The sequence below is a fragment of the Labrus bergylta genome, chromosome 4, assembly GCF_963930695.1.
Source record: "Labrus bergylta chromosome 4, fLabBer1.1, whole genome shotgun sequence".
Classification (NCBI taxonomy): domain Eukaryota; kingdom Metazoa; phylum Chordata; class Actinopteri; order Labriformes; family Labridae; genus Labrus; species Labrus bergylta.
Window position 1 is genome coordinate 30,294,221 of NC_089198.1, and position 26,880 is coordinate 30,321,100.

Here is a 26,880-nt window from a genome sequence, read left to right on the forward strand (position 1 = left end):
GAGCATGGCAGAGATAAAAGTAATGAGTGAAGTTGGATGAAGGGATGATTATGAGGGTTGATAGATGAGGGGATGAATGTAAGGGTTGTTTTCAAAGCACTTATGATCCACCAATGTAGCATACTACTAAATAAAAAACTTTAGACGTTTTTTATTATTATTTATACATTTGAAGAAGTCACAGAAGTGTCCACTAGAGTGGGCATCATGCTAAAATTACTATTATTTATTTTTTTATGAATGGAAAAAAAACTAATAGTTTTTGTTTCTTTATAAAACACATTTTCTGTTTGTCACATGCAAATGGTAAATGGACTTGGGCTTGTATAGTGCTTTATTAGTCTTCTAACTACTCAAAGAGCTTTTACACTGCAGGTCACACCTACACATCTAAACACTGATGGAAGAGGCTGCTATGTTACGTGTCTATCAGAAGTAACTAAACCCATTCATACACATTCATGTGCCAACAAATGAAGCAGTTGGGAGCAATTTGGGGTTAAGTGTCTTGCCCAGAGACACATCGGGCATGTGACTGCAGGAGCTGAGGATAGAAGCCCCGACCTTCCTGTTGAGAAACAACCAACTCTATTTCTGAGCAACAGCCATCCACTGTGTCCATATGTCCAATGGGCTGGATTTAGTCCTTTTGAGTTTCTTGAATTTGAATTTTGAAGGTTTTCTGTCTTTCATTTTTGAAGTTGTTTCTCCTATGAAAGGAAAAAACATGCTTGATTGGGTCAAAATGCCTCCACAGGTTTTTCCTGGTTGCTGCCAGAACAGCACAACAGCAGACATTTAAGGGTTAATGGGAGAGCAAACATTGTGGGAGAACTGGGGTTTGAATTCAGACTTAAGCTCTTGCTGAATTAACACCTTCAATGAAACATACAGTATGTAATAACTCACAGAAAAAATAATGGATGTAAAAAATAAATCTTTAAAGTCATAGTTTAAAAATATAAATCTATTAATTTACAAAAAAAGTTTGAATCCCCATCAAATATTGTGAAGATCAGCAAAGTCTCTCCAAACCTAAAATCAATATCTAGAATTTCAACAATAATATCGTTCTTTAGTTTTTACTTGATGTTGAAATGACTTGTTGATGCTACATTATGCCTCTGATTGATTGATGATTTGATTGTACTGTATGATCAAGCGGCTGGCCTGCATTGTCCATGAGTAGACAAACTCATTGGCATGTCCTTATTTATAAGGCTATACTTAAAGGGACACTTCACCTGTTGAAACATGAATCTGTATTGACATTGGGTCATATATGTAGAAATGTGAAATACATTTTGAAGTTGGTGCCTTCTTGGCCGTGAAAAGGCAGAAAGTGTCTTTTTGGCTCATGTTGATGAAAGACACCAAATCCCAGAATGCACAGCACCGCAGGCCACTCCCACTAAGGTCCTCTAGTTCAGAATCAGAAATACTTTATTAATCCCAGAGGGAAATTTGATCGTTACAGTTTCTCCTAAATATACAGTATAGCAGTAAAAATATAGTAATAAAAACATTTACAGAGATATTTACTTCAACACATAAGACCATTTCCTTAACTGATTCCGAGATTTCTTCCAGAATTTATCTTGGAAATTCCTGGCAGAAAACGGACTCTATGTCTGTGTCCATCGTCAAACAGTGAGAGCACCGACACTACCAGTTCACCCCAACTCGAGCCGGCCCCGGCTCATTTTTTCGCCATTATCAGCTTTCTCCATAGAGCCTGTTAGCACAGCTTCCAAGCAATATGGTGGACGTTAAGTTTAGATTCTGGGCGTGAGTTCCCACCCACTGATCTGTGATTGGTCTGTAGCTTCAGTGGTCGAAAATATGAGGAACTAGCATTGTAGTTTCACCCCGCTAACCACAACAGCTTCCAGTGCGTCACTGGAAGCTCCTTTTCAGACTTATAAATACAAAGATTTCCCATCTCAGGGGAAAATGAGGGTGGGATGCACGACCATTCAAAAATACTACCAGGTTTCTAATGATACAAAGATTAATACAAATGGGTGAAGTATCCCTTTAACCTGCTTCCCTCATACTTGTGTAATTGTATTCATGCGAAAAGGACTGGAAGCTAGGGGCGCGGTCTCACTGGCCATCCGTACCGTGCCCAAGCACGCTTCAACGCTAAAGTCCAGTTCGTTTGACCAGTGTGGCCGTTCCATATCGTGCTCAGACACGGTTCACTTCCTTGTCTTTGGCACACTTCGGAGAGGTGTGCTTCGGCACGGTACACTTCATGCACGAGCTCAAGCACGTGGGTATGCTGACAGCCTTCATTATGGAGAGATCCAGAGTTTCATGTCTGTATCTGACTAAAATGACTCAATATAAGACACAAAGTAGCTGTCATGCTCTCTGTGTTGCTCTCCGATGTGCGGCCGCGGACTCGCCTGTGGACTCGGCCGCGTGTCTATTTTTATTTATTTATTGCTGTGTCTGATTAAAATGGCTTAAAATAAGCTGCAAAGTCACTAAAGTATCTGTTATGCGCTGTGTTTTTCTCTGATGTGCAGACGCGGACTCAACTGTGTATCTCTTTTTCTCTCTCTTTCTCTCTCCCTCTCCCTCTCTCTCTCGTCCGCCTGTTTGTAAACTGAGCACGCTTCATAATAACATAAAGCGCGCATGTGTTGTATTCCGACGTTATGTACAAGAGGTAATAGTGCTTAAGCCCGTATGGCCGCGGGCCGTGCCGGCCAGCGTGGGAATGGCGCAGCAGGTGGGCAATCATGCTTGGGTACAGCACGGTACAGATGACCAGTGTGACCTAGCCCGAGGTCTTTGCTCTACGAGCCAGTCACAAAACGTATTGTTATCTGTCCCCAAACTGTGTCTTGAAACGGGGAAAAGGAGTCTCAGGTACGCTGCTCCTGCTGGCTGGAATCTCCTTCAGGATGATCTTTGTCTTGGGGAGCTGGTCTCTCTTTTTATCATTTTTAAAGTGGATTGAAGGTGTTGGAGGAAAATGCGAGATGCTTTAAATAATGGCTTTTCTTCTCTGTGACTCAGGACATGTTGATCTGTGTTTGTAAGTACTCTGTGTTTTATGTCTGTAACATGCTTGTTGTGCTGCTGCCCCTCTTGGTCAGGACACTCTTGTAAATTAGATTCTTTAGCAGGAAACCGCTTTTTGAACAGCTGTTCACTGCAATGACCAGAATAAAATAAATTAAAACAAACTACAATATACTGAGACACAAATCTATCACAACTGTATATAAAATATTGTTCATACAATGACTAAAAACTTGAGATCACTCACTTTGAACAACCAGAAGAAACATAAAGCTCGAGGAGGCAAATGTGTGAATAAACTGTTTTAACAATGAAGAAAAAATGAAACAAACTTTGTCTTTAGTGAAAGCAGACTATGAACAAGCTCAGTGTGTTAGTGAAGTGTACTGTAGGCATATGTTTCACCTACATACACTATGTCATCTTTCTACAGATGTTAGTTTCCAATGTGGGATATTCAATTTTTAAAAATGGTTCTTTAAATGTTAAGCTGTGGTTTGTCTGTCAGTGGGTCTCATTTCTGATAGCTGTCGTTCTCATGTATCTAATTTAAGAACTTGGTCTCATTAAGCACAAAGTCCACACAGTGAGACACACACGTATCCTCTGTACAGTCTCAGTGTTCAGCTTCATCATGGCCGGACGTCTGCTGTTTGTCTTCTTCATGTGTAAGTAAAACCTTTATTGATTTATTCAGTATTATTGTGGACTATTATAAAGCTCTGCAGATTGAAACATGACGTTAATGTGTCATGTCAGATATCATCATATCAGTGATTAAGCTTTGAGTCGGTGATATTGTGTTTTGTGTGTTCTGCCAGTTGTGACAAATAAAATCTATTTTTGTCTCAGTTATTAATTCTCCATTTGATTAAAATAAATGAATAGTTGGAGGAGTTGAAATGTGTGAACTCTTGGAGTTATTATTATGTAGTCAACTTACTTTCACTGTGTTTTTTAAACAGATGTCTTTAATGGGATTCAAACAGAAGGTCAGTCTGTGATCTCTCATGGTTCATGTCTAACTGTGCTGTGATCGCTGCACTACTGAAGAATTTAAACATTTATATACAGCTTATGTTTGAGTTTGATGAAACATATTATTGTTTATATTTTCAGCTCGTCTTCCACCTAAACTTACAGTGAATTCAGCGGTGATCACAGAGACAGACTCAGTCACACTGAAGTGTCAGACTCCATCATCAGTGTCTCAGTGTTATTACCAAACTTTAAGTGGAGGAACTGTGAGGACATTATCCTGTCTGCAGACACTGACAGGAAGTGAACTGCTGAGGATGGATCATAAGAGTTCACCTGCTGAGGTCAAAGTGAAATGTTTTTACACTGTTCAGAGTGGAGACAGAAATACTCCATCTCCACACAGTGACACAGTCTCCATCAGCATACAAAGTGAGTAATACAAGTGTTGTCAATATTCATATATTTTGTTACATCATCAGAAAGAACCCATCTGGTTCAAGCAGTCTGATTTAAAGAGTTGGAATATTGTCAAAAGGCATCCTCTATCAGTATACATTTGTCAAGTGATTTATTTGAATGAAAATGCTTTTGCAGATTTGAGATGTATTTGAGCTACATTTGCTTTGTGTGTTTTAATAATTATTTTGAGAGTGATTATATAAGATAATCTGTTGTCGTTTATAGTCCTAAAAACACTCAAACAAACATACTAATGGGAGCATTGGTGAGGAATGTATTATACTGTTTCAATAATGGTGAATATGTTTACATTTCTATTTTTCAAATATATTTGCTCATATTTTCAGCTCTTCCTCAACCTGACCTGATGGTGAATCCAGCGATGATCACAGAGACAGACTCAGTCACACTGAAGTGTCAGACTCCATCATCTGCGTCTGTGTCTCAGTGTCAGTACTTCACTTTAAGTGGAGGAACTGTGAGGACATTTTCCTGTCTGCAGACATTGACAGGAAGTGAGCTGCTGAAGATGGATCATCAGAGTTCACCTGCTGAGGTCAAAGTGAAATGTTTTTACACTGTTCAGAGTGGAGACAGAAATGCTCGATCTCCAGAAAGTGAATATTCCTCTGTCTCTGTTCAAAGTAAGTAAAACTGTCTTCAAGCTGAATCAGCAGAAGAAAAACCCTGTGGTGTAAATATCATGAACAAAACATTTTATTTTATTTTTAGGTGAGACAAACTCAAACAAGGAGAGTCTCAGCACTTTGACAACCTCAGTTTCTATTGTAACTTCACCTGCTGATCAAGGTGAGTATAGCCTACTGCATATTTCAGTGTTGCTTACTCTTTTACCATCATTTACTAACTAGCACTGTCACAAAACCACAGTCCCACATTTTCCTTAAACTTCAGACTCCTGTTAAAACGTAATTTTTTCAGACATTCAAGTCCAACAGACTCCTGATTTATCCTTTAAATAAATCCCACACAGCGGGAGTTTGCCTGGACAAACTTAGTGGTATGATGATCAAAGTCATACATTGGTCAGAGATTATAACAATTAACTGATCAACTTCACTGGTGAAGGTATCTGGTCCAATCAAAATTATATATCAGTTTTGTCAGGATTAGAATCAAGTAAATTAAGATAAATCCACTTTTGGATAGCCATATACCAGTTTTTGACAGTTATTATTGGGTTTTATCATCAATGTTTTATAGTCCCCTCCATCAGCAAAAACGGAGGAGGTTTTTCCGTGCTGGAAATCAAAAGAAAGCCTGATATGTCTCATGTTGTCAAGCACATTGATGTTGATATCACTCTAACCTCTTCTGCTGCAGGTATTGTAGAGAAAGAGTCCAGACGGACCCAGAGGACGCCATCACTCATCACAACCACAGGTAGGACATTGTATGATTCTAGATCACTTTTAAAGTATTATTAACTCTATTTTTTTACTTTATTCACCAGGTCTGCCTACAAGTAGCTCTAGTGCCTCCACTATTGTGAGACCTTTAAAAAAAACATCAGGTAATATAATCATTTACGTAATACATTTAATTATTTTTTTTCATTATGTTTAATTTGAAATTATATTTTTTTAATTAACAAGGTTGGACTGTTGGCACAGCAAGTAACAATGACGGTCCCAACTTTGCCCACTCAACATCAGTGAAACCAGAATCAGGTGACATGTTTAATTTTGCTTTAACCTCAATGCCAGTTTCAGCACAAGACAACATGGATGGTTGATGGTTATTGATTGCTCAACCTGATATCTGTGATGGATATACAGGTTCATAACTTTTTGTGAAGAAAGCTTTCCTGCTGTGTGGGATTGTTTGACTGTTTTATGCAGTGTGTTTACACTCTATGTTGAATAATTCAGATAACCTTAAAGCCAGAAAGCAACGGACTGACTTAGATCAATTGTGTTACAATCAGGGGGAGAGCAGGGGCAGTTGTATCCTGAAACTGTGCAAAAGCTCCTTTAGATTAAAAAGCAGATGCATGGAGTGCTGCATGGAAGTTGAAAAAAGTTTTGATAATTCATCCTTCTGGTGCTCTTCAGTGCGTGTATTCAACTTAAAGGCTTTTGAAGAAGTCTGAGTGCCTCAGATTTCTTCAAAAGCTCCCTTAGATTGTCTTATCCGAACAAAAAAGGAACGACTTTTGAAAGCTACCAACTTCATCGCCTTTGGTTTCTTTTTAGGTAAAAGGTTTGCGTAATTTGTGTGACTTGAATGTAAATGTTTGATAATCAGCTGATTGGTGATGGTTGAATCCAGGTGAAGACACAGAACAGGTAAGGCTTGCAGGTGGTGAAGGGGGAGCTGGTGGTGTTAATCTAGAGCTTGACTTGTGACACAGACAACGTAAGAATGGTGTATTGTTCTTGCACAGACTGACAGAGCAGGGTTCTTTTAAGGCCCTGACACACCAAGCAGATGGCCAAGAACTGGTGGCGATGAAGACCGCCTGTGGTGTCGGCGGGCGACACCTTTTGTCTTGGCCAAAAAGTTGCACTAGAACACACAGCAAAGACTACAGACGACGGCCAACAACCACGTACGTTCTGCGCATGCATGAGAGGCAATAACTCTCCATGTCAGCAGGTGGTGGTAGTCTGTAATCGTCATTCCATAAAGGGAAAACTGGAAAAGGACGAGGAAGAACACGGATAAATAAAATGTTGTTGTGTTACGAGAAGGCAATTTTCTCAGAAGTAAGTTACTTCTTATCGAGAATGTCTAATGAAAAGTTGAAAATAGCGCTGGCGTTGTCAGCGGTGCAAGCCCAACCACTTTCGGATGTAGCTGTTAGCTTGGCTGTCCATCCTGCTGACCTCTGATGATGGAATCTCGCTGACCTTTTGTGGCCACAACACTTGATGGTACAGTGTGTGTTGGTAGCACCACACTTTGTATTTTCCCTGGCAAATGGCATTGGTCGATTTTTTGCCAGGCCCTCCGCAAGTTGTTGCTTGGCTAGCTTCCCCATGTGTCTGTCAGAAAAGTCTGCAGGTTTTACTGACAGTCGTGGGATCAGCTATCCACCAGCAACAAAGATGGTCTTGTTCTGTGGCACCCCTTTCCTCAAGCAGAGACTTCTTGATTTTTCCACCTTGATCTTCATTCTTGCCCTTGTGATGAGCTCATCAAGGCGATTGAGGAGCCTATCCGTGCATGGAGCCGTCTGAAGGATGCTTCTGACGACGTCAATTCAACTCCTAAGCGGTAGAAGCCTGGTAACTTGATACCTCCCATCACCTGCCTTGCCCCTATGAGGATTATCTCAAAGGCCACAAGATTGGGGAGGTTGCGCATCCCATGACAATTCCAGCTGTTGCCATCCTGATGTGTAGCCTTCCAGGGTGAAGCCCATGTGCATGTTGCTTGAGTATCTGGCTAGGATATTCTTGACACAATCTGGGATATGGAAGAATTCCAAAGCAAAGTCTATCAGCTTGTTCTTCACTGAGCTGTACGCATTGGCAAGGTCTAACCACATCACTTGCAGGTTGCTCTTCTCTCTCTTCGAACGCTGGATTTGGTCCCAAAAACAGCAAAGAAAATCTGACTGAACTGGTCGATGGTATGGGAGTTCTGATCTTTGGGGATGAAGACACTGATTGCTTGTTGCCACTATAATGGAACACAAGCTGTTTTCATATGCTTCCACAGCACTTTCACTACCTGGGGACAGTTCTTATACAGCTTGTAAGGGATCCTGTTCTGTCCAGGGGCTGACGCTGACCTTGACTTTTTGATAACCTCTTCCACCTCATGCAGTTTAGGTGGGGAGGTATCAAATGGCAAGGTTGATGGAGCTGGGCATAGCACATGTCCTGGGGAGCCGAGAGGTGTAGCTTGTCTGCTATCACTGTACTGGCTCTTCATGTACTGCTCCATCTCCTCCTTGGTGGCGTCTAGCTTACCACTGTCTCCTTCTCTCTCTTCTTCCTCCTCCTTCTGATCCTCTTGGTCCTGTGCAGCTGGGCAAGCTTCTGTTTGATCTCGTCCCACAGCTCCTTTAGGCCGACTTTTTCATTGGGTGCAGCTTTCCTCCAGTTCTGGCAGAGTTGGTTCTGACAAGTTGTTTGGTGTCCCTCTCTATCCTTCCCATTCTCTGGGCTGTGGGCTGCTTCCTCCTGATTTCCCCAAACTTCACTCTGCACTCCTCATGGATGATCTTGCTGAAGATGTTAAGCTTGCGTTTGACTCCTCCTCTCAAGGACAGCTCCAGCAGGTGGCTCAAGTCTGCATCGAGTTTCTGCCTTGGTCTTCAAGTGGCCAAAATCCTTCGCTTTTGGCCACTTGATCTTGATGTCTCTCCCTGGTTGCTTTGCTATTACTAGCAAACTATTAATACTGCAGACTAGTGGGGCGTGCCACTGGTAGGCCTGTGTCCTCATCTATGTTGTGTACCTTCTCCATCACAGGACCTCTTTCTGCTACTTCCCACATTCCAGCACCATTGGGTTGCAATCCCGGCTTTGGGTCCCTATCGTCTGAACTGCTTGCACAATGCGAGGTCATTGGTCTGTCTGCCTTTCATCTACCCCTGATGGATGTGTAATCCCCTACATGATGTCACGGAGGATTTTCTCATTGTTGTTTTCTGTTCCTGTCGTTACCTCTTGTTTCGTCCTGGTAGGCCCATCTTCTCTCGGAAGGCCTTCAGGTTGTTTTATTTTGTTCTGCTTGGTGCATCCTGGGGCTTCCATGTTGCAAGTGGGTAGGGTGACTAGCCGCCCACTCCTGCTGCAGTCTGTCCTGCTGTCAACTGGTCTTTCCAAGTTGTCCGCCAGTCTTTCCTAGCTGTCACCTGCCCTACAACATCATGTACAATACAATAGTGATGTTTCAACAGCAGAGTGACTGTAAATCTGGGCATTTATGACTGAGCTTGTACACAGAGGGACATTAACCATCTGGGATTTTTGTCTTTTCTACTTTTTGCCCAAAACACTCTGGGTTAATAAAAACATTCCTTGTTAAAATTCAGATGCTTCTTCACTTATGTTCAAAGATAATGGTACGTTTTATTTTTTTTGTGTTTGTGTACTTTTAAGATACAGGTATTACTGCGGCCTCAAATAAGACAGCACCTGGGAATTAAATGAAAGCTAGACCAATATTATTATCAATGCATGATATACTCAAATGGTTCTCTTTTTCTTGTTGTAAAACTGTTTTGGCTGTGCAGGTCCGACTGTAAGTCCTCCGGATACTAAAGAATTGTGGAATTGGACGTTTGTCTGGGTTTTCGCTGGATGTGGATCTACTGTGGTCATCACAGTGATTGTTAATGTTATTCTCTGGAAGAAAAGAAGAGCTGGTGAGTCAAATGAAGTCAGAATCTTTTGTTATGTAGAAGACTGAAATATCAAACTTTTAAACTTTACTCTTTCAGTTTTTCTTTTGTAGGGAAATATTTGTAAGCTCTAAAAGTTGTAATTGTAAAATGGTAAATGTACTTGAGCTTGTATTGCACTTTCCTCGTCTTCTGACTACTCAAAGCACTTTTACACTGCAGGTCATACTTACACATTCACACAATGATGGTAGAGGTTGCAATGTCAAGTGTCCATCAGTATGAATTAATCCATTCATACAAATTCATATGCCGCTGACGAAGCAGCTGTGTAATGCTTGTTGTCATGTAGATTGACATTAACATCACTCTAACCTCTTCTGCTGCAGGTATTGTAGAGAAAGAGTCCAGAAGGACCCAGAGAATGCCATCACTCATCACAACCACAGGTATGACATTGTATTTATTCAAGATCCCTTTTACAAACAAGTATTAACAGCAGAAGCAACTTGGGGTTAAGTGTCTTGCCCAAGGACAGATTGGACGTGTGGCTGCAGGAGCTGGGGATCAAACCCTTGACCTCCTGGTTGAGAGACCAACTCTACCACTGAGACACAGCTGTCCCTTGAGCTACTACTTCAGACAGACACATTTAAAACTAAATTGTAATGCATTTCGAGTATAATGAATTAAATAGTGTTTAATTTACTGAAGGTGCATTTGGAGAAGACATCAGAAAACATTGATGTCAGTAAAAGGGGTCAGGTTTGAATGGCTGCTCTAACATGCACCCAGCTTTAAAGGTTTTGGTGAAGCATGATTGAAGACTCCGCTGAGGAGACCTTGAAAAAAATGGCAACTGTTGAGTTCACATGGTTCACAGCTAGCCTATTAAAATAACTTCTGTGGTAAATGTCAGCTTGCGCATAAATAACCACAAAGAGCTGCAGCTCAAACTGAGTAAAAGACAAGCGTGGTAGACCACAGCGCTGAGACATGGAGACAGTGTCGGTGAGAACACTCTCCTATCTCATATCTCACAGCACTTCTGAACGTGAGCTGGAGGTGAGGTGAGGTGCATTTCTTAATAACATAAAGTGTGAAAGTTGTCTTGGTGGTTTCACAACCTTCAATTCTTAGCTGTGGTTGTCAGTGGCAGTTATAGACCACTTTTACTGAGGGGGCCAAACTGGGGCCAGTTGTTTTGTCAGAGGGGGACATTAAACCAAGGTGAAAAATGGACAAAGATAATTGCTTTTATATATATATATTATGCTAAATAATAGTGCACATCATTAAATACCATGATTTACATTTGTTTCCGTTAATATCACAGTAGATTGTGAGTACGGTTGTTGAGTCAAATACTGTGTATGTGTTATTAGGGGGGCTCTTCCTTTTGGAGGGGTGGCCACATGGGGGACCAAGCTCAGTGTTACAGGGGCACTGGCCCCTGTTAGCCCCTGCCTAGATCCGCCCATGGTGGTTGTCCAAGCTGTAGTTCCCATCATGTTTCTCGTATCACCCTCCGGAACTAAGAACATATTTTATTGATGCATTCAAAAGTTTCCATTACCTATGACTGTGTTGTAATTTCTGGTGACTTTTTATTCACATCAACAATCTGAACACAAAACTGTTATTAAATGTGCTAGAAGCATTTGAGTTCTCACAGCGGTCTAAGGGGCCCACACGAAAATAAGGTCACACCATCGCCCTGATTCTATTTAAAGGACACAGTAAAGTAATAACGGTTACTGCTATTCTGGATGTAGCAATTCAGATCACTTCTGCATCTTTTTTAATATGACCTGCAAACCAAGACATAACAATGTGGTTATCATTTCAAATACGCGTTCTATTAATGACAATACCACTGATATGTATATTAATACATGAACCATAATCATGTCATCATGTGATGAGATGAGGGCCAATTTAACTCTGTTGTTAGTCAAATCATTGGCAGCACTGCTCCCGTCAAAAGCCAATAAAACAACACGGCTGTGGATCAGTGATCGAGTCGTCTCTCAACCGGACAGTCGGGGGTTTGAACCCCAGCTCCTGCAGCCACATGTGGGCAAGGGCAAGACACTTAACCCAAGTTTCTCCCACTGCTTCGTTTCTGCCGTATGCATGTGTATGAATGGGATTACTTTCTTCTGATGATCACTTCACATAACGACCTCTGTCATCAGTGTGTGAATGAATAGATGTGACCTGAGGTGTAAAAAGCACTTTGAGTAGTCAGAAGACTAGAAAAGTCTACTATTAAAGAAAAAAACAAAGACTCCTTGGAGGACTAGGGAACAAGTGAGTATGCTCAAAATCTCATCGAAAAGGCTGAACAAAAATCATGAGATTAAAAGCTTTAGATATATTTTTAAATCTAGAAAAAGTATACTGACCTGTCAGAAAAAATAACTGAAAATGTCAAAACAGCAACACATCTCAAAAATGATAAATTACAATACAAATAATACTCACTATCTCTTCTTCACAGTTAGTAAACTATTAAATCATTCTAGGTCAAATTCTGAGGAATTACTCTCTTTGAATAAATGTAATAAGGTCGCCAGTTGCAAAATAAAAAAAATAAAAAAATAAAATCTTGAGAATAAGAACTTATACTTTGAAATCATGTAACAGCAATTCCACCCTATCAGGCTCCTCTCATCAGCCCACATGTGTCCAAGTTAGTACTGTACAGTACCTACCTCTACCTCTCCTCTTGACCCTATTCCCACAAAACTGTGTAAATGTGTCCCTCACAGCCTGTTACATGACTTACATCATGTTGTAAATGATTCTCTTCGGACTGGTTTTCCCCACTTCTCTAAAACATGCTACAGTTACTCCTTTACTAATAAAAACAACAAACCTGACCCATCAATCATTACCAACTACAGACCAATCTCCAACCTTCAGTCAAATTCTACAAACAATTACGGTTACCATCCATTCACAGTCTGTGTGATCTGTACCAATCAGGTTACAGAGCAAACCGCAGCACTGAAACTGCCACTATGTGATCAATGACCTGGAAATCAACCGTATTGTATTGTGTTTGTTTTTGTTTCTCTTCTGTCAAGCATACTGAGTTTAATTTTGTATGAAATGTGCTACACAAATAACATTTTATTGAGTTAATGCATCTAAAAAACTCCATCTTTCCCAATCCTGTTTCTAAGTTTACTTTATTATATCATCCACCATCTCTGGTAGTTGACTCGACTCCCCTTAAATCAGTACACCCCTAAAAAAAGGAAAAATAAATACAATTTAAATAATAAATGTCAGTCAAGCGCTCCAGCAATATGAAGGGCATCGTTATTCATTTCTCTTTTCTGGACGTAAACATCGATCCATCGGACTGAAAGGTTCTAATTAATGGACAGAGTGTGCTGTAAAATGTAAAGCTATAGGGAACATTTTCTCGTCTGTGTGTCTTCCTCAGTCACAGGTTCTGAGGGAATGGAAAGGAGTGAGTCTCGGAAAAGCAACGTAAGTCTGACAGGAAGAACAATAATCACATTTTTCCAGATATACCAGATGCTCAAGTTGGTTTCTGTCTTTTCCCAGCGGTCTTTGTACCATATTTACTCTACCATCTATGAGGGTCAGACTGCAGCAGCCAGCAAAGACATGATCTACAGCAAGCTGCAGGCACACTGACATGCTAACAGTTTAAAAGTGTTTTCAAGAAGAGAAGAAGTTGACTGATGTGATGTAGAACCAGAGGTACCCATCACGGACCAGACAGCAGCTGTCATATTTCTGAGGTAACGGTAACGGCCCGAGGCCCGATGGTTGGGGACCCCTGATGTAGAGTAATCCTGAGTTTCTGTCATGTCTTCTTCTCAAATCAACCAAGATGTAAAACGAAACCAAAGTTTTCCAATGTTTTTCAGTCAGAATATCAAGTTCAATCCAAAAGTGTTTGATTGAAGGTGAAGACAATATTTTTGGATTAACTGCGTCTCAGTCTTGTTGTTTGCTTACTTCTGTACAAACACTGTATGCTACAGACCCAATGCAAAATATTTGAATCTTTGTATATTTCAAATAAAACTGAATTAATGTGTTGAGGTTTCTTTTCTTTGTTTGCCTTTTTAATTTCATTACTTGGTTCATATCAGACCTTACACAACCTGCAGTTATAGCCCCATAACAGCACACACACACACACACACACACACACACACACATGCAGACACACACAAACACACACGCACACACACACACACACACACACACACACACACACACACACACACACACACACACACCTGATACAACAACATGAGCTCTTAATACAGCTCATAAATACAGATATCATTTTTTTTCTGTTTTTATTCTTGAAATTTAACAGGATGTATATAAACCAATCATCTAAGAGTAAAACAGTGCTGTCCCCCTCACAAATCTCCACAGTGTTTGTTGTTTAAGCAGGAAGAAGGACCAAGATGCACTTGACGCGCCGACATTTATATATTTTTAATTGCTTCCACCTTGTGACCAAAATCAGCATTACAAGTGTGAACCTGACAGCCCATTTCCACTGGACCTCAGAGGCCTGTACGATGAAGGTTTGTCTAACTGTCTTTGTAGTACAGTGATGTCCTAAACAGAATCATGTCTGTTTTTAACACAGCTCCGTCTGAGGACCTAAAGATCACGGCAACCAGACATTGGATTTTGGCCTCTTTAAGATGCACAGAGCTTTTTACAAGGCCCAATACTTACATCGTATACATTTTCTCCCTGTCACAGATTTCTCTTTAAATAAGAGATGTTTTTAGGTGGCTGTTAAAAGAAGTTTATTTTGTGTCACTGTGCAGCAGCACGTGTAAAGGTCATGGGTCCAACAGCCAGACAGAAGAAGTATTCAAGCAATTACAACTTAGCAAAAATAAAATGTGTCTATCCTTTCTAAATCTTTGAAGATTGCACAGTGATGGACACCAGATGGTTGTTTTCTTTCAGGCTTTAAGTTTCTTGAAGTCTCTTTTTATCCACAAGGGGGCAGCAGATGCTTGTTATCCAGTGCCATCGTTTGTAAAGAATTTGATCTAATCAGACTATTATCACTAAAGCAGCAGTGTTATCTTGCATTTAGGTAACAATACTTTATTTATATAACACTTTGAAGACGAGAGCATTAAAGGGCTTTCCAGAGATAAGTTAAGAAAAATATCACAATTAGAAAATAAAATCACAAAACATCAAAATGTAAATATACAGTTAAAAGATTATTTTAGTTCAGTTAAAAAATGTACTCCAGGGCTCTTATAAAATAAGCTGTTGGCTTAAAAGGTGAGTCCATAAAACTGTGTCTTAAAACAGGATTTTAAAAGCAGAAACAGAGTCTGCTCCCTGAGTGGGAGTCTGTTTCAGAGCTGAGGAGCCATCACAGCAAAAGCTTGATTAACCTTTGACCTCGACCTTGACTTTGATATGATGAGCAGGTCTCATGTGGCCGATCTAAGAGGACTTCTTGGGGCAGCAAGGCGTTAAAAAAATCTGCTGGTGTATTCTAGTGCCAGGCCACGTAAAGCCTTTTAGGGAATGAGTCAAATTTAAAAATGGATAAAGAAACAGGTAATCAGTGAAGTGAAGCTCAAACAGGGGTGATGTGTCAGGTTTGCTTTGTCTTTATGAGAAGTCTGGTTGCAGAGATCTGAAGTTTGTCTGTGGCTCGTGTACTGAAGCAGGTAAACAAGTGCATTACAATAATCTAGACATAACGAAATAAAAGCAAAACGACAGATATCACTTTTGTCAGAATTGAATTGGTGGAAGTTTTGTGACATACAGCGTCTCATATTGATTCAGCAGCTTTGTAGCTTTGTTTATAACATTTGGATGGTTTTATAATTGGATATACATAATTTGATGTCATCAGAATCATTATGAAATGAAATGTTGTGATGTCATGTGATATGACATAATGGAAGCATGTATGTGCACACATACATGCGAAGAACTTGTCAGATATCAAATTTTAGGGATAGCCCATACAGCACACAGCTGTGAGACGGCTAACACATTAGCATCGATTCAGAGGAAAATGGCTGCCATGTGAATATAGTGGCTGACTATGTCTTGTTAAAATCAACACTTTTTATAAATATAATTGTTTACAGCCAACGTAACACTTATTATGAATTATAATAAAAAAACTGTGTCTAACTGGAATAACTTTCTGCAGATAAGGCTGTTCTGAAAATGTATCACTAAAGAACTCATTACTAATACCAAATCAACAAATGAAAAACATAGTATATCAAATATGATCAAGATTGAAACTTTAAAACAGTCTGTGGGCCGAACCAGTGAGGCTTTTATACCCAGAATATTAATCTTTAATAAAATGTTTTAGAAACATTTATTTTTTTGTATTTTTGTGTAAAACAACTGGAACAAAAATAAGAATTTGCAGACCTGAAGGTGGCGACCCCCCTAATGTCTATACGGCCTGAACCTCCCCTTTAAAGCAGAAAAAGTTTCTACAAAGGTAGAAGTTGAGGATCCTCTGAGCAGGAACCCATTTCACCTCTACTGCACGTTGAGCCTGATTAGGGATAGCAGCTTCCCCAATCACCTGATCCAACTTACCATAGGTGGTCATCAGTTGACAGCTCTGCATTTCTCTTTACTCAAGTGTCCAAGACAGACTTCAGATCTGGAGTTATGACTGCAGAGTTCATCATCCATCTTTGGCCTGCCACTTTTCTGCCACGTACACTTGTGAAGTATCCCATGGTTCATACTTGTTTTGTCCATTTAACAACAGAAAAAATTCCTGTCATTCCATGACTCAGCATTTTTGACAACATTAGCAGTGATGTCTCCCCATGAAGTCTTAGGTTGGAGCCATCCAGGTATCTCATCTAAGGCATGCAGGGAGGCTGCTTTCTTTTAAGTTCTGTCCACTATATGAAGAGATAGGAGTCGGAGCTTATCTCTTGTTAACAGGCAACACTGGAGATGATCCTCACATATGCAAGGGAAAAAATGAGTACACCATGAAGTTAATCTTCATTTGATCTCCGTCAATGGGAAGCTCCCATTTTGTAAAAGTATAAAGACTTGTAGAAGTATGTCGGATAAAAATGTAAAAATGAGTGTGTTGGTTGAAACATGTTCAATTATTCCTTTCATGTCATTTTTCCAGCGTGAATGGAAAATGTTTTATGTTATGTTGTTATTTCTTTGGCTTTTTGAGGTCATCACCGAAGCCTCCAAAAATAAGATATGTTGTTTATTTAAAGGGAATTAAATAAAAGCAAGAGAAAGTTTTTATTTTGGTAAAGGCTGGACTCAAGGTATCCTGCCTGAAACGTTTCATCTCTGTATTAACCTTTACATCACTATGATTCCAGCCTCTGTGTCATGTATCTTATTCTCATCAGGATGTCTTATCTTAAAACAGCCTGTGCAGACTGTTTGCAGGGATTTTATCTGCTTTGTTTGATATATGTCCTCCCAGTTTGACCTTGAGTTTGTACCTCAATGACTTATTTCAAGAAACAGACTTCTATGTGCTGAATAGCAGTCTGAACAGAGCATGTTAGAGCGAGCACACATACAAACAGGCCACAAAGTTTCACAAATATTCTAGTGTATGTAAAGGCAGATGAATCGGTGCTTTGTGGTCGAGTCACAGGGGAATAGTGCCCACCCTGCTGGCTCCTCGCACCGCTTGCTGCTATGTTCTCACACATGGTAAGCGAGCCAGATGTGATACAAGTAGAGTTCATGCCACAAGAAGAGTCATATGCCAGTGACAGATACTCATGAACTGGGATGTTTGATGCATTTGTGGAAAGAAGAGACAAAGGAGCTGCAAAATCACAACTGAGGCTTCAAAATTCATTTTCTCATTAGTCAGCCTTATATGGCCTCACAGTACCCTAGAAATAAAAACAGAAGCCTATTTTCTGCTGTGTCTTCCTGTTAAACAGCAAAACCTGCAAAAAGTAAGCAAAATGTGTCATATTTGAGTGGGCTGCTCTCATAACATCCACAAGTTTACCCTCACGTCACTTCTAGTGCTCCCTGCTGTGTGTGGCCTCTGCCATGTTTCCTCCTGTGGCCAGAATCTCCTGGAGACGACAAACGGAGAGCGGATGTTTAGAGGAGCTGCCCTCTGCTGACGGACAGCAGCTGGAGCTCAGAGAGTCTGGATGTACTGCCTCCGTCTTACAGATCTATCAGACAAAGTTCAGCTATGAATACAGCTGCTACGTGCAGCATGAGGGGGGAACAGTGGAGGCTCTGATAGCTACAGGTAATGAAGGTTTGGTGACTTTGTGCAGCGTAGATTCATCTTCATTTAGTGACTCTGTTAAAAGAAAGAAAAACAGAGGACTGACGTTGTTGATGATTTTATTCTTTTTCTGTTCCATCACCTGCAGCGGATCCCTCTGTCCCGTCTCCATACAAGGTGAAGCTGCTCTTGCTGCTCTACACAGTGCTGACAGTGAAGAGTCTGGTGTACTGCTGTGGACTCTTCCTGCTGACCGTCCTTAGGAACAAGAGTCCGTCCACAAACTGCACACATGCTGGATGACTATGTTTTACTCTCCTTTATCACTTAGATGAATTTAACAATGTCAATCATGAATAAATATATGCAATTATGATCAAACAACATTTTGCAGCAGTGTAAAACAAATCCTATATTATATACAGTAAATGTTATTGTTTTGTATAATACTTTAGCAAATGATGTGCAATGTTTAGAGCTATTAGTGGCTAAGATGCTTTCTTAATTAATCAGGCCCTCAGTCTCTCGTAACAAGCTCTCTTTATAGTTTCACACACCGCTGAGAATAAAATGTACAAGAAGATATGAATACAAGCACACACATTGACCAGGAACAAAAAGCTCACAAAGAAAAGTAAACTTGTAAAAATTCAGTGTGTTGATTTGTCTGCAGGTTCACTGTTGACCCTTTTAAATGGTGGTGTCAGTGTTTTATGTAGAGCTCTACGCTGATGATATTCTTGTTTACATGTAGAAACAAAACATGACATAGCAGCTTCATCGGTGGAGAGCTGAAACTGAATGATACACAAAACATGCTGTGTGCTTTTATTATTTTATTTTCTCATTTATGGAGGGTTTAAAATGTTTTTGTTTTGGTAGGGACTTTACATGCTTTTTTTCTGCTAATTTACAATAAAATGTTTTTAACAACTCAATACAGAATCACAAATTTAGGCAGAAGTTACTAAAGATCTCATGTATTTAAAATATAGTGATTTTATATTTTAGCTAGTTCACAGTGCGCCTGTAAATTTTTTTGTTTTTTTTAAAGTAAATGCAATAAAAAAAAATAGAAATGTATGTTGAACTGACGAGCTGAAAGAATAAAGTCGCATATAATAAACATTGTTGTGTCGTTTCTATAATTAACAACACAATGTTTTGATTTAAAATGAATCCTGAACAAAGACTTCTCTTTACCTTCTGCGCCCGACTTTATACTTTATTAGTTTTCAGTGCATGCTGCTGCGTAGACCAGTGGTTAAGAACCATGTAAAGGGCTATTTCCCTCGAGGCCGGTGGACTGGGTTCGACTCCGACCTTCTTCATTTCATCGCATTTCAATCCGTTTTATTGGTTGTCAAAAAGTGACAGCAATAGCTTCCTTATTTACTAAATGCAGAAATATAATTATGACTCTATTCGTGTAGCTCTTTTCTAAACAAGGAGAACAAAGAGCTTCACACATGAAAGTACTACGGTGTATCAGAGCCATTCTAAAACAAACAAAAAACAGAAAAGGGAACATTTCCAAAGACAAACTCAGAGTTCTTGAGATTATAAAGTAAATTCACTATACAACTCAGAATATGTCTTTAGATTTTAAATGTGATTATAGAGTTCAGTGACTGCAGGCCTGATCCAAACAGCAGCATCATTTGCTTTTCTTATGGATGACATTAGTGCCTTCATAATCTCACACAATATACCAGTTGTGTTTCTAGTTAATGTACTTTTTAAACATAAACATTTTGAGTTTTTTCTTTTAAATTAACGGCTCATTTTACTTTTTTTTTTTTTTTTTTTAAAGAAGGCCCTCACACACAGTCGTAAAAGAAAAATTCAAATTCAGATAATCCCAAAATGTTCACACTTTTTTATACTCTTAGTATTTCACTACCTGTTTGGTGTAATCTTACAGTCATTTAAGTTTAAGTTTTAAAATATGCAAATTATGACTTTCAATTGTGGGATATTTGTATTATTAAATGTCATTAGGAAAACTACAACATTTGATCTGCTGCTGAGGTTCACTGTGAGCTTCAGTTCAGTTGAAAAAACTTCATGAATTAAAATGTTTAACTAAGAGTAATCTCATTCAGTCGTTGTTTGTATTTGTGGTCTCTCTTCTAGAAACATACATTTATACCATTTTGAATTGTATGGCTTAGTTTTAAGATTATATCAAATTCAGCTCAATTGGAAATGAGATAAAACGTTTTAAAGTTTCTACTTAAGATGTTGAAACAAACTTATAAACATGAGTCATTAGTTTGACTTTTTTTTTCATATTTAATGTATTAATTGTTCCTTTAAAAAGGTTGATATAAAATACAAAATATTTTTAGACACAATCACATGACCCTAATGTGCAAAGACAAAATGTACTTGTGTGTATTTTCTTATACATGACAATATCTCAGAACACTTCTCTGATATCACCTCTCTCTTTTAAATTACCTCTACCCCCCCCCCCCCCCACAGCATTTATTACAGTCCTATATTCTGTTCAGTAATAGTCATAAAACCTTCACTCTGACTCCCCCTAGTGTCTGCTAAACACACTGCTCCATAAATGCCAGTATTATGTGTTTTGATATTCTGCCTTTTAATTAATACATTCATTTTTTTTAATTTAACTTTTACTAAACCATGAAAACCTTGTTAAGATCAAACATGACTTTTTCAAGGCAGGAAGCAGCACCACGTTTCTAACAAACTATGAGCAGCCAAGCATATAAACATCGTATGAGATACATAATTACATTATTATATAATACATAATAAACCACATTACATTAATACATTTATCTCAGCAACCTGGCACGACCACAGCTTTCCGTATCTCTTGTATCTTTTAAAAGCTTCTTGGGTGAGGTTGTCAGATTTTTCAATTTGGGCCTTCAATTCTTTGTCAGCTGTCTCCAGATCACAGTTGAGATTAAAGATGAAAACAGTTGGTTGTTTTTCATTAGGCCTGACCAACTCATCACCAGTGCCATTTTTTAGACGGATGAAGTTAATGTTCAAATTGCTTTCAAACCATTTTTCCCAAAACCGAGATTATTAATCTGATGTCTTCGTCTATCAGTAACGTATGGTTTCCTGACAATTTTTTAGATGATTTGTCGCCATCTCTTAACCGCTTGATGTACCTTGGTGAGAAATCAGACAATGCAATCAGAAAAGCTGACACAGAAAACACATACTTTGCAAAAGAAAACTGATTCTAAAAGGGCATGGCTACAGCAATATACAATATATTATGTTCCTACCTCTCAGTCTCCTCTCTAATCTCATGTGTTGAACCAGCCTCAGGTACTCGCTGACCGTGTAGACATGTGGTGGGTTAAACCCTCTCAGGTCTTTGTAGAATAATCCTGGTACAGGCCCTGAGTCTGACACCCACCATCCTCTCGCCTGTTTAGCAAGTGTGTCAAACAGCACAGCCAGGGACAGGGCCACCACCCCTACCCCGCCAAGAGTGACCCTGCCCTCCCTGCCAAAAGTGCTCCTCAGGCTCTGAGTGAAGTCCCCAGCTGTTTGGTATTCAGGGAGGACTGCACTGCCGTGTAGTGGTTCCTCAGGTGTAGTGAAGAGTTGATGGACATCATGTTGGTAAAAAGAGGACTGGGGGTGTAGTTTGGGAAAGGGCAAACGTTTCAAGCGACAGACGCAAGTGGGTATATGTCGTTAACAGGGCAAAGTAAGTTTCCCATCTTTGCACTAATTTGCTGGTTAAAGATTTTCTCTTTCAGAGTTGTTCTGAAAAAGTTGTAACCACACACAACACTGCTTGCTCTTCGTGTGTTTTTGAAAGTCTGCTCATGGACACCACTAATAAAGTACTGTAAAATTGTAATGTAAAAAACTGTTAGCATTATGCTAACAAATAATGTGGGAAATCCCATAGAGAAACTTCTTAAGAAAATAAGTACAAAATCTGAAAACAAACAGTCTTCATGAACTCACAGTCACTTTACGAGATATGCAGGAGCTTTACAAAACTAACAAAACAACATGGGAGCTAGGGGCAAGCCATGACCGACATACAGTGGCGCCCATATATGAACGTGGCAACGAGCTAAGCTAGCGCTCATTAGCATCATAGCTAAAGAACCTTAAAACCTTCAAAACACATTTAAAACACATCCTGACACACACTTAAGGATGGCGTTAGCTTCTACATGTTATAGAAGAATATATAGACCACATGTATGTGATTTATGACATTTACTCACCTGTTAATAACAGGGAAATAATGGGAAATAATGAGACAAAGCCATTGCTTGTTTCCTTTCCTCGCTTCTTCTAGTCTGAAGACGAGGGCTGCCGAGCACACTAAGCTGTCTCACCTGGAGGTTACGCCTCCTTGTGGCACAAATTGGAACCACACTCTAAATTACATTTTACACAAAATAACAGAACTAATGCTCCCAATTACACATTTACATATTGAAATATACACAAAAATAAATCACATAATGTGAACAAACATTTCTGTGTGTCACATATGCATAACCTTGTTGTCAGTAATACTTACACAACAGTGATAGAGGCTTTTGATCCAGTACATTTCAGTGAGATTAACAAGAAATTACTAAAAGGTACATTAAAATTCCCATCAGACAGATAAGACATGGCTGGTTATAAACTCGATGGAAGCCCTAAGCAGACATGCATCTCCACATGTTATTACTGTTACTTCTCTATGATAACAAGAACATTTTGGTTGTTTATTCAAGATCTCAATGTTTCTTGTTATCTCAGGACAACAACCTTGTTTTTTTTTCTTCCTCCTTCTCTGGCGATCTCTGGGTGACAAATACTGTTCAGGAAGTAACTGCCATAAGTAAAGACATAAAATAATGTTTCTGTTTCTAAAACCACTTGTCATTCAGTGGACTGACCGACAGAATTTTATTTTTTATTATTCATCCCAAACTTGGAAATTGTGGTTGTTACAGCAGGTTTTCGTAGCAAATAAAGCTCCGCAGAAAGAAATACACAGTCAACAAAAAGGAAAATATATATCCAGAAATGTGAATCAACTGTAGTAATATGTAAACTTTAAAACGTTTATGTGAAATATGAACATAACATGCTTGTTCTTTGTCCATGTTTTTATGAACACCACAGTAAAGAACTGTAAGATCATGACGTAAAATCTTTCATTAATTAACGGTCTCTCCCACCATTTGTGACTATGTGTGATTGGTTTCACAGATGTTTTATAAGGAAGTGATTGTTAGGCCCTCTGTCCACATAGCGTTTTTTCTGGGTTGAAAAGCGCTGGCTGTGCGCTCAGGAGCAATTGAATGAGCGTTTTCGGCACTGAGAGTTAAAGAGCTGCACGTCCGTCTTGTCTCTATGACAACAGTCTGTTGAAAATGGCCGCTGTTTGACCGACACTGCCTTGTTGCTTATTGCTGCATGTTTCATATTTGAGATTGTTTTTTTCTCAATCATTGAAAAATTATTTCACATTGTCAGAGATCTCACTTATTGATCTTGTCAAGCATCATAATGATGGTCCTGTACCAACACTAAATGCAAAGAAAAAAGGTTTTATTCTACTTCTACTTTTACTCTCAGGCAATGTTAAACCAAATCCAGGCCCTGCACTGAATAATATTGCTACACCTGATGAATTCAGAGCCAGAACTGGCCTTGGTATCATTCATATCAATGTTCGGAGCCTTGTCCCAAAATTGGACGTAATTAAAATTTGGACACAGTCAACTGATACTGATATTCTTGTATTGTCTGAAACATGGCTTGGTAAGTCAGTCTCAGACAAAGATATTTTTATTAAAGGTTACAATGTCTTTCGTAGTGATCGGCCCAGAAAAGGTGGTGGCGTTGCTATTTATGTCAAAAATAAGTTCCATGCTACCATCCTAACATCTGTGACCATCAGCAAGCAATTTGAACTTTTTGCCCTGAAACTTGAATTCTCTCAGGGCCAGTCTATCTCAGTTTTGGGTTGTTATAGACCTCCTTCAGCCTGTTTGGAAGCCTTGTCCTCCTTCCAGTGAGCTACTTTTGGTTGGGGATCTAAATTGTGATTGGCTGTCCACAGCCACGGACAGCCTCATATCTGTTTGTGCCTCTCTAAACTTGTCTCAACTGATTGATAGTCCAACTTGTCCTAATATTAAACAACCCACAAGATCAACCCTACTGGACTTAATTTTGACAAATGCCCCGCATAAGTATACCGATATAGGGGTTTTTGCAAATGATCATTGTGCCATTGCAACAGTTCGAAATGCCAAGCTTCCCAAAACCAAGCCTCGGCTTCTTCTTAAAAGAGATTTTAAACACTTTTACGAACAAGCTTTTATACATGATCTGGCTTGTTTTGATTGGACCACAGTTTTTCTCTTTGATAATGTAGAGCTAGCCTGGAAGTATTTTTATGATGGATTTCTGGTTTTAATAGACAAACATGCCCTGTTTCGCATATTCAGGGTTAAAGGGCGAAACAACCCCTGGTTTTCAACAGAGATTGGAAATCTACTTAAAGATAGGGATGTTGCCTGGGCCAGGGCAAGGAAATCCAAACCCCAGTGGATTGGCTCCTCTTTCGCCAGCTTTGTAATAAAGGTACAACCCCAATTAAGAGGGATAAATCAGAGTATTTAATCTCTGAAACCACAAAAAACCTTAATGACCCAAAGAAATTTTGGAAAGTCATAAAATCTTCTTCTGGCCATGTGTCACCCAGTGATGTGCCGGCCCACTTAGTCAAAGAGTCTTGCATCCTGACTGACAAATCAGCCATGCTAAATTGTTTTAATGAACATTTTATTTCAGCTGGCTTTTATTTGACTCATTGCACCCTGATTTGGTAAAATCCGACAAAAATCAGGATAATGCGTCACTGGCATCTGAGGTTGATAGTCAACTTACTGTTCATCCTTTTCAATTCATGCCAGTGTCTGCCACTGAGGTGCAGAGAGCATTACAGAAACTGGACTACAGGAAATCAGCAGGTCCTGATAAACTTGAGCCGTTCTTCCTTAAGTTGGCCGCTGATTTTATTGCTGAGCCTCTTTCATATATTTTTAACCTCAGTCTGATCAGCAATAAAATCCCAAAGGTCTGGAAATTAGCATTTGTTCTTCCCCTGTTAAAAGGGGGTGAACCCTCACAAGTGAACAATTACAGACCAATTTCTAAACTTTGCATTTTGACTGAAGTATTTGAAAAAATCATTAGTGAACAACTGAAGGATTTTTTGGATGCCAATAATGTGTTATCTAAGTATCAGTCAGACTGACATTATTGAAAAAATTGATTGTATGCAATTTTGTGTAGCTCTCTTTATTGATTTATCAAAGGCCTTTGATCCAGTTGATCATGGATTATTGATCAAAATCCTCCATCAAGTTGGTTTATCAAAGCAAGCAGCCTCTTGGTTTGGCAACTATCTGTCAAACAGAACGCAATGCGTGCAAATGGCAGGATCCACCTCTTCCTTTTTAGAAATCTCAAAAGGGGTGCCCCAAGGTTTGATACTAGGACCTATTTTATTTTCCATTTATATCAATAACGTGTGAAAATTTGTCAAATGTCATGTATCACTTTTATGCTGATGACACTATCATCTATTGTTGCACAAGCTTTTGAGTTTCTGCAGTTAGCTTTCAATGTTGTCCAGTCTCGTTTGAGGGAACTAAGGTTGGTCATAAACACTGATAAAACAAAGCTCATGTTGTTTTCTCATTTAAGTGGAGAAACAACAAATGTCCCACTGATTTTAACTTTTCAAGGAAATGTAATCGATTTTGTCAAAAGCTACAAGTACTTGGGATTTATTCTTGAGTGTGATCTGTCTTTTAAATTCAATTCAATTCAATTTATTTTGTATAGCGTCAACTCATAACAAGTGTTATCTCAAGACACTTTACAGAAAGCAGGTAAAATACCTTACTCTTTGTCTGTTAACATTACAAAAGAGCAGGTAAAAAGACCTTACTCATCGTTATGTTACAAAAAGCAGGTAAAAGCTTTTAAATCACATATTGCCAATTTGGCCTCTAAACTTAAAGTGAAGTTGGGATTTTATTACAGAAATAAATCCTGCTTTTCCCTCAGAGCAAGGAAACTTCTTGTTTCATCAACCTTTGTTCCTTTGTTGGATTATGGAGATGTACTGTATATGGGCGCCTCGGCCAAATGTTTACAGTCATTGGACACTGTGTATCACTGTGCATTAAAGCTCTTCTTGGTTTGGTGCCTTCTTATTTATGTTCTATTACCTTCAAAGAACCAGAAGCCACTATGCCTTGCGTTCCTGTGATGTCTTTAAACTGTGCCTCGTGTCCGCACTGAGCTCGGGAAAAGAGCGTTTCGTTTTGCTGCTCCCACCGCATGGAACTTTCTCCAAAATGAATTGAAAATGGCGGATCTTATCTCGCTTGAAGCCTTTGGCTCAATCTTAAAATATAAAATACGCGAGTCAATTGGAGAGTGCCTGTGTTTCTGAATTGTAATCCGTGATCAAGATTCTGCACTTTATTTGTAAATCAATTTGCACATTGTAAATTGTTGTTCTCTCTTAACTTGTTGTTTGTAAACTGTCTCTTTATCATGTAATGCTTTTTATGACGTGTGCTGCTGCCTTATTGGCCAAGTCACCCTTGTGAAAGAGATCCTGATCTCAATGGGTTATTTATCTGGTTAAATAAAGGTTAAATAAAATAAAATAAAAATGTACCATTTACCATTATAAAGGTCAATAGATGAAGGGGATGTAGAGATGAGCATGAGGATGAGGTATGAATGGATGAGGGTAAGGGTC

The 26,880-nt window shown here is 39.2% G+C and overlaps 1 protein-coding gene across 5 annotated transcripts in view; it reads left to right on the forward strand.

Moving 5' to 3' along the window:
• LOC110003326 (uncharacterized) overlaps positions 1 to 13,882 on the forward strand; it is an 80,125-nt gene extending 66,243 nt beyond the window's left edge. Inside the window, exons 1-12 of one of the 5 annotated variants that reach the window (XM_065954343.1) lie at positions 3,633 to 3,704; positions 4,002 to 4,028; positions 4,156 to 4,446; positions 4,824 to 5,120; positions 5,209 to 5,286; positions 5,821 to 5,880; positions 5,951 to 6,010; positions 6,093 to 6,167; positions 9,689 to 9,820; positions 10,186 to 10,245; positions 13,254 to 13,300; positions 13,379 to 13,882. In XM_065954343.1, the coding sequence (XP_065810415.1) occupies positions 3,671 to 3,704; positions 4,002 to 4,028; positions 4,156 to 4,446; positions 4,824 to 5,120; positions 5,209 to 5,286; positions 5,821 to 5,880; positions 5,951 to 6,010; positions 6,093 to 6,167; positions 9,689 to 9,820; positions 10,186 to 10,245; positions 13,254 to 13,300; positions 13,379 to 13,471 (1,254 nt within the window). In that variant the 5' untranslated portion in view covers positions 3,633 to 3,670 and the 3' untranslated portion in view covers positions 13,472 to 13,882. Of the gene's footprint in view, positions 1 to 3,629; positions 3,705 to 4,001; positions 4,029 to 4,155; positions 4,447 to 4,823; positions 5,121 to 5,208; positions 5,287 to 5,820; positions 5,881 to 5,950; positions 6,011 to 6,092; positions 6,168 to 9,688; positions 9,821 to 10,185; positions 10,246 to 13,253; positions 13,301 to 13,378 lie in introns of those variants that run through there. The other 4 variants (XM_065954345.1, XM_065954341.1, XM_065954342.1 and 1 more) reach the window with 4 other exon arrangements.
• Positions 13,883 to 26,880: the final 12,998 nt, after the last annotated feature.